This window comes from Eutrema salsugineum, unplaced genomic scaffold (assembly GCF_000478725.1).
Source record: "Eutrema salsugineum unplaced genomic scaffold, Eutsalg1_0 scaffold_15, whole genome shotgun sequence".
NCBI lineage: Eukaryota > Viridiplantae > Streptophyta > Magnoliopsida > Brassicales > Brassicaceae > Eutrema > Eutrema salsugineum.
This window is the reverse complement of record NW_006256867.1, coordinates 6,730,974-6,748,407: the sequence shown is the minus strand read 5'-3', so window position 1 is coordinate 6,748,407 and position 17,434 is coordinate 6,730,974. Positions and strand designations below refer to the sequence as shown.

Genomic DNA, 17,434 nt, shown 5'->3' with positions numbered 1-17,434 from the left:
TATCAAATTTACTCTCTAGCAATGTTTTGAATCGTTCATACCCCTGAGAAAACTTCCCTGAACCCCATCGCTTTCTTTCTTATAGATTTACACCGATTTTCATTCAAGCTTTAGTTTATTATCTTTACTCTTTCAATCGATTTTCACTTAGCAATTAGGTCTAGCTGTTTTTCTCGTTTTTACCCGTTTTCGTTAAGTTTAGTTATTAGGTCATTTTAATTCCCGTATTCTCTCTTTAAGATTCATTTTTACGTTTTAAACACACCACCAAAACCCTCACAAAACTCGCCTGGTTCTAGACTTCCTTACTTTATATTTCTTTCGAAGGCTTTTGCAGGAAAGATCCTCCTTCGCTGTGGATTCGATCCCTAAGTACTACAATCGATCAGCTGTGAACTTGCGGCTATTGATTTCATTTAGGGTAAAACTTGACACCCTCACCACACGACACGCATCAGAAGCTGCTTCCCCCTCCTGGGCTTTTGCTTCTGATTCAGGTCTACTGAGTTGATTCACCGGTTCCTCAGGGAGATGCACTTCATCAGATTTCTTCGATCTCGAGTTTACCCACTTCATCCTCGATTTTCTGGGATGTCTCGGAATCAGTCTTGGTTTCTTCGCCATCCTTCTTCTCCTCAGAGTTCACCGATGACCCACTTGGAGCATCTTCATCGTTTGTGGTGGCAAACGATCCTGCACTATCCGCTGGAGCAACTGATGCCTCAGAATTTCGTTCAGCAGCAGCGACAGTTGGATTCTCCTTCTCTTCACTGAGTTCATCGATCAGGTGTGCCCTCTGTTCATCACCATCTGCATGCATCATCATCGCCTTAGATCTTGCTCCAATTAGACCTCTCCGAGTTTCTCTCACCATCGATGTCTCTCTTCTTGATTCTCCTTTTGACAGAAAGATTTAGGGTTTAAAACAGGAAGTGTTTCTGATTTTTTGGATTTCCACTTTCTGTAAATAACTCCCCTACTTTCCATTTTCCCACTTCTTTTCAACTTGCACTGCTATTTGAGTCGTTTTGACTTCCTGGCTCATTTAGCTAAATATCTTCAGCCCATAGAACGAAAATCTCGTTCCACATTCCTGTTTTACATGCAACCACAATACTAGGACACGAACTGAATCAAACACACACACGTTAGACCATTGATATTCACAAGCACATTTAACCATAAGTAGAATGGGAACTAAACTGATAGTGACATTGCAATCACCACCTATGCACTGGCTTAAAAAAAACTTTGTACCACATTATTTACCCATTTTCCTTGAACTGCACACGGACTTGATACAGTCCCGAGGTCACGAGACACCCTCAGTTTGGTCTGATTCATCTGAGTCTGGCCATCATGATTCATGGGCTAGCTTTCACACTCTCCTGCCTTTATCGACCCATTGTTTAGTTTTCAACCTTTATCCATGGAAGAGAGCTGTTTGTCATACAAGGGGAATCTTTTTTTTGTTTTCTTGGTGTAGAGCTCAAAACATGCAAGTTTGAGTATCAGGATCAAACTTTTCATTGTCTCATCACCCTTCTTTTTTCTTTAATTCCTCTTTTACTTATCTGGTGAGCTAGTTTCAGCACTTGATTTCTCCAAAACTATCTCAGCCTGCTCTCCACTCCGTGAAACCTGTACAGACGTCAAGGCACGATGTCCCTTGAGTCAGTCTTTGTATCAGTCCTGCCCATTTCACAAACCATTACATACCACAAACTCCAATCAAATATCTTAGGGTGACAAAACGATTAAAATCCAATGGTTTTGTGAACAAATCAGCCAGTTGCAAATCAGTGACAATATGCTCTATCACTACCTGTTTTCTTCCACTAACTCAGGGATAAAGTGGTGCCTTATATCAATGTGTTTAGTCCTTGAGTGCTGCATAGGATTCTTCGAAATGCGTATAGCACTCTTGTTGTCACAGTGAACCAGTAGTGGACCAGAATCCATTCCATAGTCTGCAGACATCTGCTTCATCCACAGCAACTGACTGCAGCAGCTTTCCATAGCGATGTACTCTGCCTCTGCAGTAGACAGTAAGACAGAGTTTTGCTTCTTGCTCAACCAGGAAACCAGATTTTTTCCGAGAAAGAAACAACCTCCACTAGTGCTCTTTCGATCATCTGCACTTCCAGCCCAATCCGCATCACAGTATCCAACTAAGTTTTGGTTGGATCCCTTGGAGTACCATATCCCCAGATCAACTGTCCCCTTGACATACTTTATGATCCTCTTCACTGCTTCAAGGTGAGACTGCTTTGGTTTAGCCTGATATCTAGCACAGATCCCCACACTCAAAAACAAATCTGGTCTACTTGCTGTGATGTACAACAATTCCAATCATCCATTGGTAGAGAGCTGGATCTACATCTTTTCCCTCTTCATCTCTGGTGAGCTTGGCTGTAGTACTTATTGGAGTGCTTGCTTTCTTACACTGGTCAAGTTTGAACCGTGTAAGTAAGTTCCTCACATATGTGCTTTGCGAGATGAACACACCATTCTCTGATTGAGTTATCTACAGACCCAGAAAGTACCGCAACTCACCAATCATACTCATCTCAAACTCATATGTCATACTTGTGACAAATCGATCCACAAGTTTCTGAGCTGTTCCACCAAACATGATGTCGTCCACATAGATTTGGACTATCATGATCTGTCCATCCTGTTCATAGATGAAAAGGGTTTTGTTGGCATTTCCTCTGACGTACCCTTGTTCAACTAGAAACCCGGTGAATCGCTCATACCATGCACGCGGGGCCTGCTTTAGGCCGTAAAGTGCATTTTTCAGTTTGTACACATACTCTGGTTTCTGAGCATCTTTAAACTCTTTTGTTTGCTCAACGTATACTTCCTCTTGTAACACACTATTCATAAAAGCTATTTGACATCCATCTGGTATACCCTGAAATTTAGGACACACGCCATCCCAAAACACAGCCTGACTGCCTCAAGGCGTGCTATAGGCGCGAACGTTTCTTCGAAGTCTACTCCCTCGACTTGTGAGAATCCTTGAGCCACCAACCTTGCATTGTTGCGAACCACCACTCCATTTTCATCAATCTTGTTCTTGAAGATCCATTTGGTTCCCACAATATTGACATCTTGAGGTCTTGGGACAAGTTCCCATACGTCGTTATGCACAAACTGTTCCAGTTCCTGCTCCATGGCAATGATCCAGAATTCATCACCAAGTGCATGTCTCACATCACGTGCCTCGATGACAGAAACAAAGCACACAAATAATACCATCTCCGAGTACTTTCCAACCATCTTCTTGCAGTCCAGCTGAACCCCTCGGGTCCTCCTCCCTTCATTCACATTACCAATGAGATCAGATGATGAATGATTCGACGTCGGATGATGTGGCTTCCACCGTCTGACAAATTTCATGGGAGCTTGTTGTCACTTGCTCCTCCTCTCCTTGGTCCGAGTCACTTCCTATACCAGCACCCTCCCATAGCATGTGAACATAGTCATCAGACACCACATTTACTGAGTCGACAAGTACTTTCGATCTGGTGTTGAACACTCTGAAGGCAGTGTTTTTTCCTGAATATCCCAAGAATATCCCTTCATCGCTCCTGGAGTCAAAGTTTCCAAGATAGTCTTTATCATTCAGAATGTAGCACCTGCAACCAAAGACATGAAAGTAGCTCAAGTTAGGAGTTTTTGTTTTCCACAGTTCATAACTCCGTTGACGATGTAGCATGCAGTATTGAATGCCTCAGCCCAGAATTTCTTTGGCACTTGATTCCATGCATCATTGTCCGAGCCATCTCCTATAACGTTTTGTTCTTCCTCCCCACCACACCATTCTGCTGTGGCGTCCTGGGTGCTGCAAACTGGTGAGCAATCCCATGACTTTCATAGAACAGTTTCATGAATTCATTCTGAAAATCGCCTCCGTGATCACTCCAGATTTTACTTATACTTCCACGCTGATTCGTGAGTTGCAAGGCCCAGATTCTGAAGTTTTCAGCAGTCTCTGATTTTTCTCGAAGGAATCTAACCCAGGTGAATCTCGAGAAATCATCCACAATGAGAAACACATATCGCTTGCCGCCCAAACTCTCCATTTGTACTGGTCCCATCAGATCCATATGAACTAAATCAAGAACTGCCTTTGACTGTATATCAGGAACTCGATTGTGCTGCACTTTGACTTGTTTGCCTTAAGTGCATGGACCACACACCATGTTTTCTCCTCCCTTAACTTTAGGGACTCCTCTCACAATCTCTTTATCAATGAGGTTAGTAAGATTCCTGATGTTCATGTGTCCCAAACGCTGATGCCACAGTTGAATGTCATCACGCGCTGAAAAACACGTTTCCTCCCTAGATGAGAGATCCCAAATGTAGCAGTTGTTTCCAGATCTGATTCCTCACAAGACGAATTTTCCTTCTTTATCTACAGCTTTGCAGTCCTATTTAGTGAACACAACAGTCAGCCTTGCACTTTTCCTCCCTTGGCAAACACTGATCAGATTCGCCTGAAGTCTATGTACCAGATAGACGTTCACCAGCTGATGTTGACCGAGTTCCCTTGTCTTCCCTTTTCCTTGAATAGCACCAATGCTCCCATCGCCAAAAGTTATTTTGCCTCCTCTATTCTTTTTCAGGCTCTGAAGAAACCCCCTTGTGCCAGTCATGTGTCGAGAGCAACCATTATCAAAGTATCACGAAGCAGCCTGGTCCTCCTCTTCTGTAACCACAGTCATATTACACTTGAAGCCTAACCCATGGTTTCTTCCTCGTGAAGTTCTGTATACCGGAGTTTGACGTTGAGGCTGCCTTGGAGTGGTTTGCCTCACATCAGCTTTCCTTACCCATATTTGGTTTCTGAAACCATTCCAAGTAAATCTCCCAAGCTCCTTCAGCCTTTTCACTTGCTTACAAAACCTGTAGCAGTGGTCTCTGATGTGTCCTGGTTTCCCACAGTAGTAGCATCCATTCAACCTCATGGCAGAACCTCTTTCTTTGATGTTGAAGCTGCTTATTTACCCTCTTGTGGCTTAATGACACCTCATGGAACAAACCTTGTAGTACCTGTTTCCACCAAGGTTTGGCTGTCATAACCTAACCCTCTTTGTACATCAGATTTTCTTCCGTAGCTCAAGATTTGGTCGAGCTGCTTTGTTCCAGCAAACATGTGGATCTTCTTGCGCTGGTCGATGAGCTCTCCCATTAGATTGTTGGCAATTCCCTTCTCCTGACTCAGATCATGCTCCACCTATTCAGCTTTCTTTGCCAAGTTCAGCTTGTCTCTCATCAACGACACACTCTCTTGACTCAGTTTCTCAGCCACTTCCAACTCCCTCTGCAAGGTCTCTACATTTTCCTTGAGTTGGAGATTCTCCTTCTTCAATTCATAGTTCTCCTTACCCATTTTGATCAGGGTTTCGTGAACCTCCTTGTAGCTCTCACTTAGTTCATCATCTGCACCAGTTTCTGACTCAACATCTGATGCGACCTCACCTTCCTCAACTTCAGTAATTCCAATGAAAGTGACAAAGTTGTTTACTTCCTCCAATATGTCTTCATCGCTTTCATCTTCGGTGTCTTCCTCTACCAGCATAGATCTCTCTTTTCTGCGATTCTGGTCATTCACACACTCAAGTTGTGTTTGACCAAAACCTTTACAATCGAAGCACTGAATTTTCTTTCGCTTAATGGTAAGACATTCAGTCTTGAAGTATCTCACACCTTTGCACTCGTAGCATTGGACATCACCTTTATTTTCACCGTTTTCTTTTGAGCGTTTACCTGGTACACTCCTTTTCTGTCCATGCGACTTTTCAGCTCGTCTTAGGGCCTTGTCAAATCTCCTCACCAGCAGTCCCAAAGCATCTTCACAATTCTCTTCTTCTAGCGCCTTGTTTTTGCAGACAGTGGACAGTGCCAAGCTCTTCTGCTTCTTAACACCGTCGAGTTCCATCTCATGAGCCTGCAGCTTTCCAACAATCTCACCAAAACTCAGAGACTCTGTGTTCTGATTCACACTCAGAGCCGACTTGTACCCCATAAACATTGGGTGGGAGACACCTAAGGAACTTCTTCTCCAGCTTCTTGTCTTTGTAGTTTTTCCCTAGTGTTGTAGCCTCCTGAACTAAGAAACTCAATTTTGAGCTGAAATCAGCAATGGTTTCATGCTCCTCCATCTTCAGGTTTTCAACCTCGAAGCCAGCATATCCTTCCTTGCGTTTTGGAATTTAGTGGTTCCTTCAAACTGTATCTGCAGTATGTCCCAAGCCTCTTTAACTGTCTCACACCCCTGAATCAGCATGAAGGTCTCAGAGGATATACTACAGTGAATGGCTGTCAACGCCTTTGAGTTGAAGTTCTTGCTTTCATCATTGGTCCATTCTTCTTCTGGTTTGGGCTCGTCACCTATTGCATCATTTTTCTTCTTTGGTTCTTCATACTTGACCAGAACCGGCTTCCATGCCAGAGGATCAATTCCTCTGATAAGTGAACGCATCTTCGCCTTCCAGAACCCATAGTTCCCAGCATTCAAAACCACTTTTGATTGTTTACAAGTTCTTGATAGCTCTCCATCTCCTCAGGATCTCACCTGTTTACAAATTACAGATGACCGTTCTGATACCAATTGTAAATGCAAGAGTTGAATATCAAGAACAATGACACAACTTAACACAAGGTTTTCTTCCTTTAAACTTTTATCAAACCATACAAGTTTTCTAACCCGATTTAAGATAGACTCAAGACACACCTTGATCTGCCGTTCTAGCTTCCCTTGTTTTTTCGATCTGTACTTGATCTCAGAACTCTCCAAGAAAATCCCTTAACCCTTAATGCACCTCTGCTCCGCTCCTCTCCAAAACTCGTATTCCCATTGCTCCAGCTCAGCTACAAGTCCAACTGCGCGTCCAGCTGCGTTCAAGACCTTGATTTGTTCCTTACTTCAGCCTCGTGCTACTTCTTGCCTTAGTTCCGCTGATACAAAAATTGCTTCAGGCGTCACTACATCTTCAATAACAACCCCTATGATTCTCTTGGGTTGCTACTCCGCGACGATCTACAAAGTGGGAGACTCTGATGGATGGACTGCCAAAGACGATGTCTATTATCGTTGGACCGAGCGTAAGGAATTTCACGTTGGAGATTATCTGGTCTTTCAGTACGATCACAACTTTAACAACGTCACACAAGTCTCCCGAGCTTTGGAGTCCCAATTCTGCGACTCTTCTTTTCCTATAGTTGTCTACAACACAGGACACGATGTCATAACCCTTACGAAACCAGGTTCTTACTTCTTCATTACGTCAAATTATACTCAATGTTCATCCGGACAGAAGCTCGAGGTTCTTGTCGTCCATGACCCGTCACGTCCGGTTCCTCCACCACCGAGCCAGGTCCTTCCTTTAGAAAAGATCTACAAGGTCGGTGACTCCAAAGGATGGAGGGTTTACGACAGTAACTACTATTACAGGTGGAGCCAGAAGAAAGAATTTCATGTTGGAAACAATCTCCTTTTTGAATACGGCCAAGAATTAAATGACGTCTTAGAAATCAGTGGTAATCTGGAATTTTTATACTGCGACCCGGCGTCACCTGCTGCCGTGCACAAGACTGGCTGTGATCTCGTCAGGCTCACCAACCAGGAGTTCATAAGCTCGAAGCCAGGTCACTGTGAGGCAGGGCTTAAGCTTCAAGTCGTGGTCGGACCAACAACCGATTTTCCGAAAATGTTGCCTATGGACGGTCTCACAAGGTGGTCACGCACGTTGACATCCCATCATCACTAAACATTTGGATCACCTACTCCAGTATATGTTTCCTTTTTTTCTGATTTGGTTCGAGATTAGCTAACTAAGAGTTTCTCCTCTTTTTTATTTTCTCAGTTTTCCTTTCTTTCGGGTTCTTTGGTTCTTGTTTTTATTGATATTTCTATCAAAAATATTCTATATGTACATTTTGAGAATAGTAATCTCCTTAATTATTTGCATGATGGTGGTTATTATTATGAAAATTGAAACAAAATCAAAGTCAAATGGAAAACTGAATAACTTTTTGGTTTTAATTTGGTCAACTGATACCACTAAACCTATAGTTCTTGTATATTATAAATCATTATCACTAAATTAAGAATAATCCAATTATATCTGCAGAGATACTGAGAAGAAGCCCTAGTTATATTTTTTGATCAAATATATCCTAAAAATTAATAGGATATATGTGTATATATATATATATATTGTTCTTCTTCAAAAAAAAATATATCCTAAAAATTAAAATAAATCCGAGGCAAAATTCATGTGTGTATCAGAGTGTTTACATATCAGGGTGTTACCTGGCTGCGAGTAGACCAGATCTTACCTACTCAGTTCACATCTTGTCTCAATTTATGAATGAGCCAAGAGAGGATCATTGGATGACTGCATTGAGAGTTGTTTGTTACTTGAAAGGGTGTCCGGGATGGGAATTTTGTTGAAATCTGATTGTAATATTCATCTTACAGCTTGATGTGATTCAGATTGGGTTGGATGTCCAATCACGAGGAGATCTTTGAGTGGATAGTTGGTACAGTTGGAAAATTCTCTTGTATCATGGAAGTCAAAGAAGATGGATGTTGTATCATGCTCTTCAACTGAAGCAGAGTATTGAGCTATGGTTTTGGCATTAAAGGAGTTAAAGTGGATAAAGAGTGTGTTGTTAACGATGGGTATTGCACATTCTGGTCCAATAAATTATATTGTGACAGTCAGTCTGCACTTCATATTGCAGCTAGTCCTGTGATTCATGAGAGAACGAAGCATGTGAAGATTGATCATTTCATTAGAGATGATATGCATGCTGGAATTGTTCAGATCCAATATGTTTTAACTACTCAACAGCTGGCAGATATCTTCACTAAAGCACTTGGAAGACGTTCGTTCAAAGGAATTTTGTGCAAGTTAGGCATTCGAGATCTACATGCTCCAACTTGAGGGGGGTATTAAGAGATAATAGGCTTATTGGGCCTTGTATAGTTAAGTTGTTAGAATATTTGTTAGAATATTTATCTCACATTGCTAGTTACTAACTCAAAGTTAACTAATCTACATGTATATATAGTTGCCTTTCGGCTAATGAATAAATCACTTCCCCAAATTACTTTGACATGTACCCCTTACGGAACCAGGTTCTTACTTCTTCATTACGTCAAATTATACTCAATGTTCATCCGGACAGAAGTTCGAGGTTCTTGTCGTCCATGACCCGTCACGTCCGGTTCCTCCACCACCACCGAGCCAGGTCCTTCCTTTTGAAAAGACCTACAAGGTCAGTGTCTCCAAAGGATGGAGGGTTTATGACAGTGAGTACTAGTACAAGTGGAGCAAGGAGAAAGAGTTTCATGTTGGAGACAATCTCCTTTTTGAATACGGCCAAGAATTAAATGACGTCTTAGAAATCAGCAGTGATCTGGAATTCTTATACTGCGACCCGAATTCACCTGTTACCGTGCACAATACTGGCTGAAATCTTGTCAGGCTCACCAAACCAGAAGTTCATTGTTTCATAAGCTCGAAGCCAGGTCACTGTGTGGCTGGGCTTAAGCTTCAAGTCGTGGTCGGACCAATTCCTAGTGTTCCAAATTTGTCACCTATGGACCGTCTCACAAGGTTGTTACCCACATTGACATCCCATCATCACTAAACATTCGGATCACCTACACCAGTATATGTTTCTTTTTTTTTTCCGATTTTGTTTGCTATTAGTTAATTAAGAGTTTCTCCTCTTATTTATTTTCTCAGTTTTCCTTTCTTTTGGGATCTTTGGTTCTTGTTTTTATTGATATTTCTATCAAAAGTATATTCTATATGTACACTTTGAGAATAGTAATCTCCTTAATTATTTGCATGTCGCTTGTTATTTTTATGAAAATTGAATTAAAATCAAAGTCAAATTGAAAACCGAATAACTTTTGGGTTTTAATTCGGTCAACTGATACCATCAAACATATAGTTCTTGTATATTATAAATCATTATCACTAAATTAAGAATAATCCAATTATATCTGCAGAGATACTGAGAGAAAGCCCTAATTATATTCTTTGATCAAATATATCCTAAAAATTAAAAGGATATATATATATTGTTCTTCTTAAAAAAAATATCCTAAAACTTAAACTAAATCCGAAGCAAAATTCATGTGTGTATCAGAGTGTTTACATATCAGGGTGTTACCTTTTTTAATAGAGAAATCATAAGGTTTAGACTTTAGAATTCTGATGTCCACCTTAAAATATACATTAAAAAAATCGACTTAGTTTTAAAGTTATACTAATAGGTATAAGAGAAATTGATCAAAATAGCCTCAAAAAACTTAATTTTCTGAAAAATAGCCCCTTCATTTGGAAGGGGACCAAACTAGCATTACTCTAAATATCTCCTCGTTTCTTTCAGCCAATATCTCTCTTTTTGTCCGATGCAGAATCATTATCCTTCGCCGATCTCTCTCTTTCAAAGATCCCTTTTGTCGACCTCGTTCAGCATATTAAATCTCGAAGCTCTCATTCACGGTTTTGATCACGATTCTTTAATTAGTGATTTTGATTTTCGATTTCGAGGCCATTGTTTGGGATTCTGATTTTGAAGTTTCCTCTGTTTGCGATCCTAAATAGATCTTTCCATCTTCAATCTCTTTGTCTTCCACATAGCTTTTTGGAATTTCATCCTTGGGAATGAATATTGATTGTGATGAAGATCGATTTTTATTTGATAAAACATATCTTAAATCTCAAGATGAATAAGAGACAAAGTGAAATTGGATAAAGGAAAGTAAGAAAAACTTGAGGATCCAGCTCTATAAGAGAAACGATATTCATCGGATGTTTTTCTCATGGATGTCTCAGGGTGGACGCGCGGCTGCTTTGGCGTTACATTTCGGTGAGGATCTAGCTCGTGTCCCATTTGAGCAAGGTAACATTTTGATGAAACTCAAGAACCAATTTGGTTTCTTTTCCTCTTATCTCTTGTTTTCTCCATTTGGGTTTTAGAGTTATATTCTTTCTGTCCCTAACTTGACCTATGAGAAACAAATTTTTGTGTTTGATTCTGAATCTGCAGTTGTATCAACTCTGCACAACCTTTGTTAGAATATTTGTGCAGTCACACAAGGAAAACAGCAAGCAAGTTGAATTTGAGAAGAAAGCACCGTAAGGAAGCAGATAACGAGAAATTTAAGAACGATGTGTGCAATGAGAACTGAAACACAACAGCATACACAAATGTTCTTGTTCCCTACTCCCTCTCGACCTCCTTGAGTTGCATTTGGTAGTCCTGGGAACCGGAAACTACATGTTGCGACTCTTAGTTCTGTGATTTTACCCATTATTTTGACATCAAATTTTCCATTTAGTTCATCAACAAAGACAAGCCTGTGGCTTTGGATATAGTATTTTTAGATTAGAAGGAAAAAGAAGAATCTTTGTTCCTCTAGTAGGTTACAATATCAGCATCCAGCGATTAGCTTATAAAGAAGAAGTGAAGACTCAGGTTTCTGATTTGATGGAAATAATATTAGAAAGATTTATGCCGGAGCTTTTGAGTCACTGGATGGTTTAATTCATAAATAGAAATGTAACTTCTTTTGTATAATGCTTTGGGAGGTATACGGAGATGTGTAAATATAGTGTGAGTGTGTGTGTTTTGTGTTTTATCAACATTTACGATGTTACTTTAAGAAGTTATAGACACTTCTTGGTTAGAATGCGTGCAAAACGTCTTTATGAGGTATAATAAGTTTTCAAACCATATAGGAAGCTTTTTAAGAAATTGAGTAATGCCATCCTAAATAGTTCTAAATCATTCATAAAAGCCATGGTTACTTGAGATTGGATTTGATGAATATAAGTATTGAGCTGCTTTAGCTATTTAGTGATTTCAGTAGGAACATTTTAAAGATTAATGACTCTAGCTATTGTGTTCATATAATTAGCTAATTTTGAAATGATTTAGGATTGCCTTCCTAAATGTTTATGAAAGCTTCCTAAATATATTTATTTTTTAAAAACCAAAATTTAGGAAGCCATCTTGAGCTTTTAATAAGGCTTTCAAAAATCCTTTTTACCAATTCTTAGAGGTAGCCAATTATGGTTTCTTGTTTTACGTTCAGAGTTTAGTTGGTTTGGTTAAAATTTAAGAATTCATTTATAAATTATTAGTATCCTTCCTGAATTTTCTTTTTAAAAACATCATAAATGGTTAAGAACATTGATAACACCGGATTTTGACCATTTTTATGGATCACTTTAATGTCTTTTACAGGTGTTTTTCCTCTATTTTCAAAGGTTTTCAAAGGATTTCAATGTTTTTGGATTTTAAAAGACTTTTCAGGTAATTTGGGATAAAGAGGCACAAATTGGAACAAAAAGACTCTTTTAGATAAATGCAGACCGTCAGAACTCTCATGGAGAGACGAAGACCTTCTCACCGTCTGATCACCCTCAAAATTGGACAACTTATAGAAGAATCAACCAGCTTTCAAATGCACTAGGTTTGGAGATATTCCAAAGGTTGGATCTCAAGATATTCCATTAGCCCCGGAGCCACTCGAAGACGGCCAGCAAGTCACACAACCGCGGCCACCAGCCCATTCCCCGCGGTCACAAGCCTCCCGACCGCGGCCAGCCACCTATTTCCCGCGGTCACGTCATTCCCGACCGCGGCCAGCCAACTCCGAACTAAAGCCCATATTTCTGAAGCCCAAAGTCATTCTCAGCCTCAATTCCGGAACCCTAGAGACCATGGAGTATTGAAGACTATAAATACTTGTCATTTAGGTCGTTTTTAGACACCACCCTTCATACTTTACAGAAACCCTTTTCCTTTAGCCGTTTTTATGCGATTTTTTTAGAAGATTGTTCAAGTCCGATTTCTTCAATAGAGAAGCTTTCTTTCATCTCTTTTCTTTACTGTTTTTGATTACTTTTATTAAAACCAATGATGATGTCGACCTCAGCCATGTCTGAGTAGATCCCGAGTTGGGCTTAGGGTTCCCGAAAGGGGCTCTCATAATCGATTAAGACATCTAGGTTTATAGATCTGGGATTTCAACTTTGTTCTCTGTTTATTCTTGTTCTTATTGCATGTATGCTTGATTGATCACCTAGTATCTGATCTAGATAGTTAGTGTTGCGAAAGTTTTCATTAAGTATCAGCCCTAGAATGAAAGATGCGATTTTTTCGTAGGAGTGAAAACCTACCTGCGGCGAGATCGTGAGTATTAACGAGTCTTGTGCAGCTCTTGTGTTCTCTCCCTTCCAGGGCCAGAGTGGAAACCTACTGGTCAGGGTTGCGAGAAACAGTTGGTTATGATCACGACAGTGACATAGTCATACCGCCGTACTCTAGCTCTAGAACCCTATATATCGATATCCGTCAATCCCAATCTATCTACCCTAGTGTCAAAACCGATTATGATCCCTGTAGAGTTCCCGAAATCTCAGCGTTTTTAGTCATAGTTTACAAACCAATCGATTTTTACTTGCTTATTTAGATCTGCATTTCAATTGCTTTAGTTCGATATTTTGCTTGCTTTACTTCCTTTTCATTCGATTATTCTACTTGTTCCTTAGGATATATTTATTTGCTTTCTTTCGTTTTAGTTTAATCCGTGAAAAACAACCAACCTTTAAAACCAATCTAGTCTAGACATCAAGTTAGAAACCGTAGAAGAATACCAGGCACACAAATCTCTGTGGATTCGATCCCTAAATACTACAACTGATTAGCTGTGCACTTGCGGCTTTCATTTTTTTGTGTTAAGGGTAAAACTTGTTCCCTCACGCAGTTGACACGCATCAAGTTTTTGGCGCCGTTGCCGAGGATTTGTTTCGCTGCCTTTTGTTATTTTTCTTGTTTTAACTTCTGTTCTAGACACCTGATCTCTAGTTCTTTCTTAAAGTTTTGCTGAATTATCTTTCCCTTCTTTTGTTTTTCTCTGAATTGCATGAATACCAGGTGCAGACTTGTAGAAAACATTCCAATTCTAGACGAGATAGACAGACACAAAAGAGAACTTCGAAGACTTAGACGAACGCAAGGAATGGCCAACGACGACCAGCATGGAGATCCTATTAACCGAGCTTTAAATATGGACCAAGACGGGTCCGAACATGGAGAAAATGAAGAGAATGATCACAGAGGAGGTGATCATGCTCGACAAGATGGACAGGAGGATGAGGTTCCTCCTAGGAACCACCAAAACCGCGAGAGAGAAGAGCGTGAAGACCTTGATGCAGCTATCAATGCAGCCGATGGTGACCACCAAGGAATGCAGCCGAATGGGCGCGCTAACCGCCCTGTGCAGCCAACAAATCAACACCGAAGACAAGCCAGGAACCATCGCATAGCTGATTTTGATTTACCTACTCAAAATTTTCAGAACCGATCTGCAATTCAAGTTCCATTTCCGAACCGGAATGAGTTTGAAGTCAAGCCTGAAATCATCTCATTGGTGAAACAAAACCAATTCCATGGAGTTCCTTCTGAACACCCAATGGACCATATCGAGCTATTTGAAGAGATCTGCAGCATGATGAGAACAAACCAAGTTCCAGCATACTATTTAAAGTGTAAGTTGTTCCCTTTTTCATTAGCAGACAAAGCTCACCGTTGGTTGAAATCTTTGCCTGCAGGATCGATTACTAATTGGGAAGAGTGTAAAACTGCTTTCCTGAATCACTTCTATACTAAGTCAAGGTCGAACTTGTTGAGAACAAAGATCTCAAGCTTTCAGCAAGGACTGACTGAATCTTTCTATGAAGCCTGGGAACGTTTTAAGGAGTATGAACGTGATTGCCCTCACCATGGATTTTCTGGATCAAGCATGCTAAGCACATTTTACCGAGGTTTGCAACCAAAATACAAACTTTCGCTTGATACAGCTAGCAATGGAGATTTTGGACAAAAGACGATAGCACAAGGAAGAGCCCTCATCGAGAATTTGGCTCAAGCCCATAGCAATGATTGTCCTGAATACGATCGCTCGACGAAGCAAATCGGAACACACAACAAAGAGATGACCGAGTTGAAGAACATGATGAGCCAGCTTTTGAAGAGCAACAATCGCCCAATCCATGCTTGTGAGACCAACAATGGCGCAGAAGATGAATGACCTAGTGATATCGATCACATTAATCAAGCCTTTCAAGAAGAAGAGGTGAACTATGTAGGAGCACAAGCACCATACCCAAATCGCTTCAACAATGGTTTCAACAACAACTTCCAGAATGCAAATTACAACAATCTGTCTTACCGCAATCCAAATGTGGAGAATCCTCAAGATCAGTACTACCCACCACAACAAAAATCTTTCCAAAACAAGTTCCAAGGTGGGAACTTCGGAGGAACAGGAGCTTATCAACCACGACAGCCATATAACTACCAAGGTACGGGTTTTAACAATCAATTTGTACAACAGCAGAGAGTCACGACGAACCAGCTAGCTTCACAAATCGGTAGACTTGAACAGTCCATCCAACAGCTCGTTATGACGAACGAAAAAGCATCTAAAGACATGAACGTGAAGGTTGATTGCATGTACAATGACCTGAACGGGAAGTTTGAAGCTTTATCTTCGCACGTCAAAAAGCTAGACGTGCAAGTTGCCCAAACAGCCAACTCTATGAAGAGGCAAAGTGGAGTTCTTCCAGGAAGAGTTGAAGATAACCCTAAGAGGTTTTGCAACGCCATAACCACATTGCCCGAAGAAGAGGCCAGAACCGATGGAAAGAAAGAAGAAACCCCAATCTTTGTACCACTTTACAAGGATGTCGCTGCCAAGCAGCCACCATTTAAGGTACCTCAACGATCACCGTTTGAAAGGCTTACAAAAGCCGACGATCCGAGATGTTTTGTTTTCCAATGTTTCATTTCAGGAATCAAGTTCACAGACTGCCTGTGCGATTCCGGAGCCAATGTCAACATCATGTCAAAGACATTTGCCAAAAAATTGGGCATAAAAACCTTAAGGACATCGACGGTTAAAGTTATCTTTGGAGATTCATCTCAAAAAGATACTGAAGGGGCGATTCATGATCTACAAGTTCTAGTTGGAGACAAAATTGTTCCAGCAGATTTCCAAGTCCTGGAGATGGATAAAGACAAGGAGAGGCCACTCATTTTCGGGAGATCATTCCTAGCTACCGTAGGAGCAGTAATCGATCACGCAAACCGGCATGCTGTTTTCCTCAATGTAGATCGCAGAAGGTTTTATCCGACTATCCTAGATGATTTTCCAAGCAAAGGAAACCGGCCAAAAGAGAAAGAAAAGGAGAAGCTGAAAGCTTTTGCAAAGATCAAGATCATCATTCCACCGGATGCAATAGAAACTAGTGAGGACCAAATCCAGGGGCTGATCAAAAACACAAAAAGGGTTTTAAACAATGTTAAAGTCCGAAAGAAGAGTAAAGCAAAGAAGACGGCTCTTCAAGGAGAAGAAGTAAAACCTCCAGCGACCAGAAGTGATAAGGGCACATCAAGTGGAGTGCCATTCAAATCAGCCTGATTCTTCATGCCTACGTCTAGCTAAACGACTTAAAACAAAAGCGCTTAATGGGAGGCAACCCATTTAGGTACTCTTTCTTTTAGTTTTCTTTTCCTTTTTACAATTTATATTTTCTTTTTCTTTTTAGTTTCAGGTATTTTATAAAACAAAAACACAAAAAAATCAGAAAATTAGAAAAACCAAGAAGAAAAAGGTAGGTTTTTAGCTGCTCGGCCCGGCGAAGACCTGAAAGTGGGACAAAGGCCGCATGAAAAAGGGCCGCGGTCGTGACCAACCGACCCGCGGCCAAGGGAGCATCGACCGCGGCACCGTGAATGTGACCGCAGCCGAGCCCATGATCGCCGCGGTCGCGCGTCTCCTGACTGCGGTCGTTGGTCATTGAGATGAGAATGCGGATTTCCGCCGCTTTTCAAAGTTCCCAATGATTTCCGGAGCATTCTCGGTAAAGCACGTTAAGATTTTCCGTAAGTTTTAAACCTCCGTTGCGTGCAAGACAAGCAAGGTAAGTTCCCGTAAACTTATGAATTCCGAAAATTTCCCGTTTTTGCTACAAAAATGCTTTTTAAAGAAAGGAAATGCACTTTTTGGATCAAAACTCCTTTTTCTCTTCTCTTCCAAAAGATTTGGAGATTTAGGAGATAGAAAACATTTTTCAATTCTTAAGCTTTTTAAGAGATTCTTGGCCCAAACCTCACTCTTTTTCAAAGCTGATTTCAATTCTGTCATCAAATCTCTCTTTCCAGCAAGGTATGAAGCTCAAACTCGTCATTTTTAATTGATTTTAGAACTTAGGGTTTTCTTAAAAAGTCCAAATCTTGGTTTATTGATGGTGGAAATAACTTAAGAACAATAGATTATCCTTTTAGGTTATCTGAAAATCGATTTTAACACCTAGCTTAAGAGGAA

General features: G+C 40.6%; 1 protein-coding gene, 1 long non-coding RNA gene and 1 other non-coding gene across 3 annotated transcripts; 2 read left to right on the top strand and 1 right to left on the bottom strand.

The window, feature by feature from the left end:
• The first annotated feature begins 6,827 nt into the window (after nucleotides 1-6,827).
• On the top strand, nucleotides 6,828-9,672 carry LOC18022259. Its single transcript, XM_006405140.2, has 2 exons — nucleotides 6,828-7,624; nucleotides 9,507-9,672. Exons 1-2 carry the CDS (start codon nucleotides 6,828-6,830, stop codon nucleotides 9,670-9,672), a joined length of 963 nt encoding a protein of 320 aa, XP_006405203.2.
• A 648-nt stretch (nucleotides 9,673-10,320) lies between these two features.
• LOC112088168 lies at nucleotides 10,321-11,743 on the top strand. Its single transcript, XR_002900379.1, has 3 exons — nucleotides 10,321-10,538; nucleotides 10,872-10,938; nucleotides 11,086-11,743. It is a non-coding gene; the product is annotated as an uncharacterized LOC112088168 (long non-coding RNA).
• A 2,987-nt stretch (nucleotides 11,744-14,730) lies between these two features.
• On the bottom strand, nucleotides 14,731-14,835 carry LOC112088320. The gene has a single exon (XR_002900482.1). It is a non-coding gene; the product is annotated as a small nucleolar RNA R71 (small nucleolar RNA).
• Nucleotides 14,836-17,434: the final 2,599 nt, after the last annotated feature.

What these genes read in the sequence shown, in the direction of transcription:
- LOC18022259 (XM_006405140.2), top strand. Translation starts at nt 6,828, where the DNA reads ATGCACCTCTGCTCCGCTCCTCTCCAAAACTCGTATTCCCATTGCTCC. An exon ending in ACTGGCTGTGATCTCGTCAG is followed by an intron (nt 7,625 to 9,506) that starts GCTCACCAACCA and finishes AAATCTTGTCAG; the next exon opens with GCTCACCAAACCAGAAGTTC.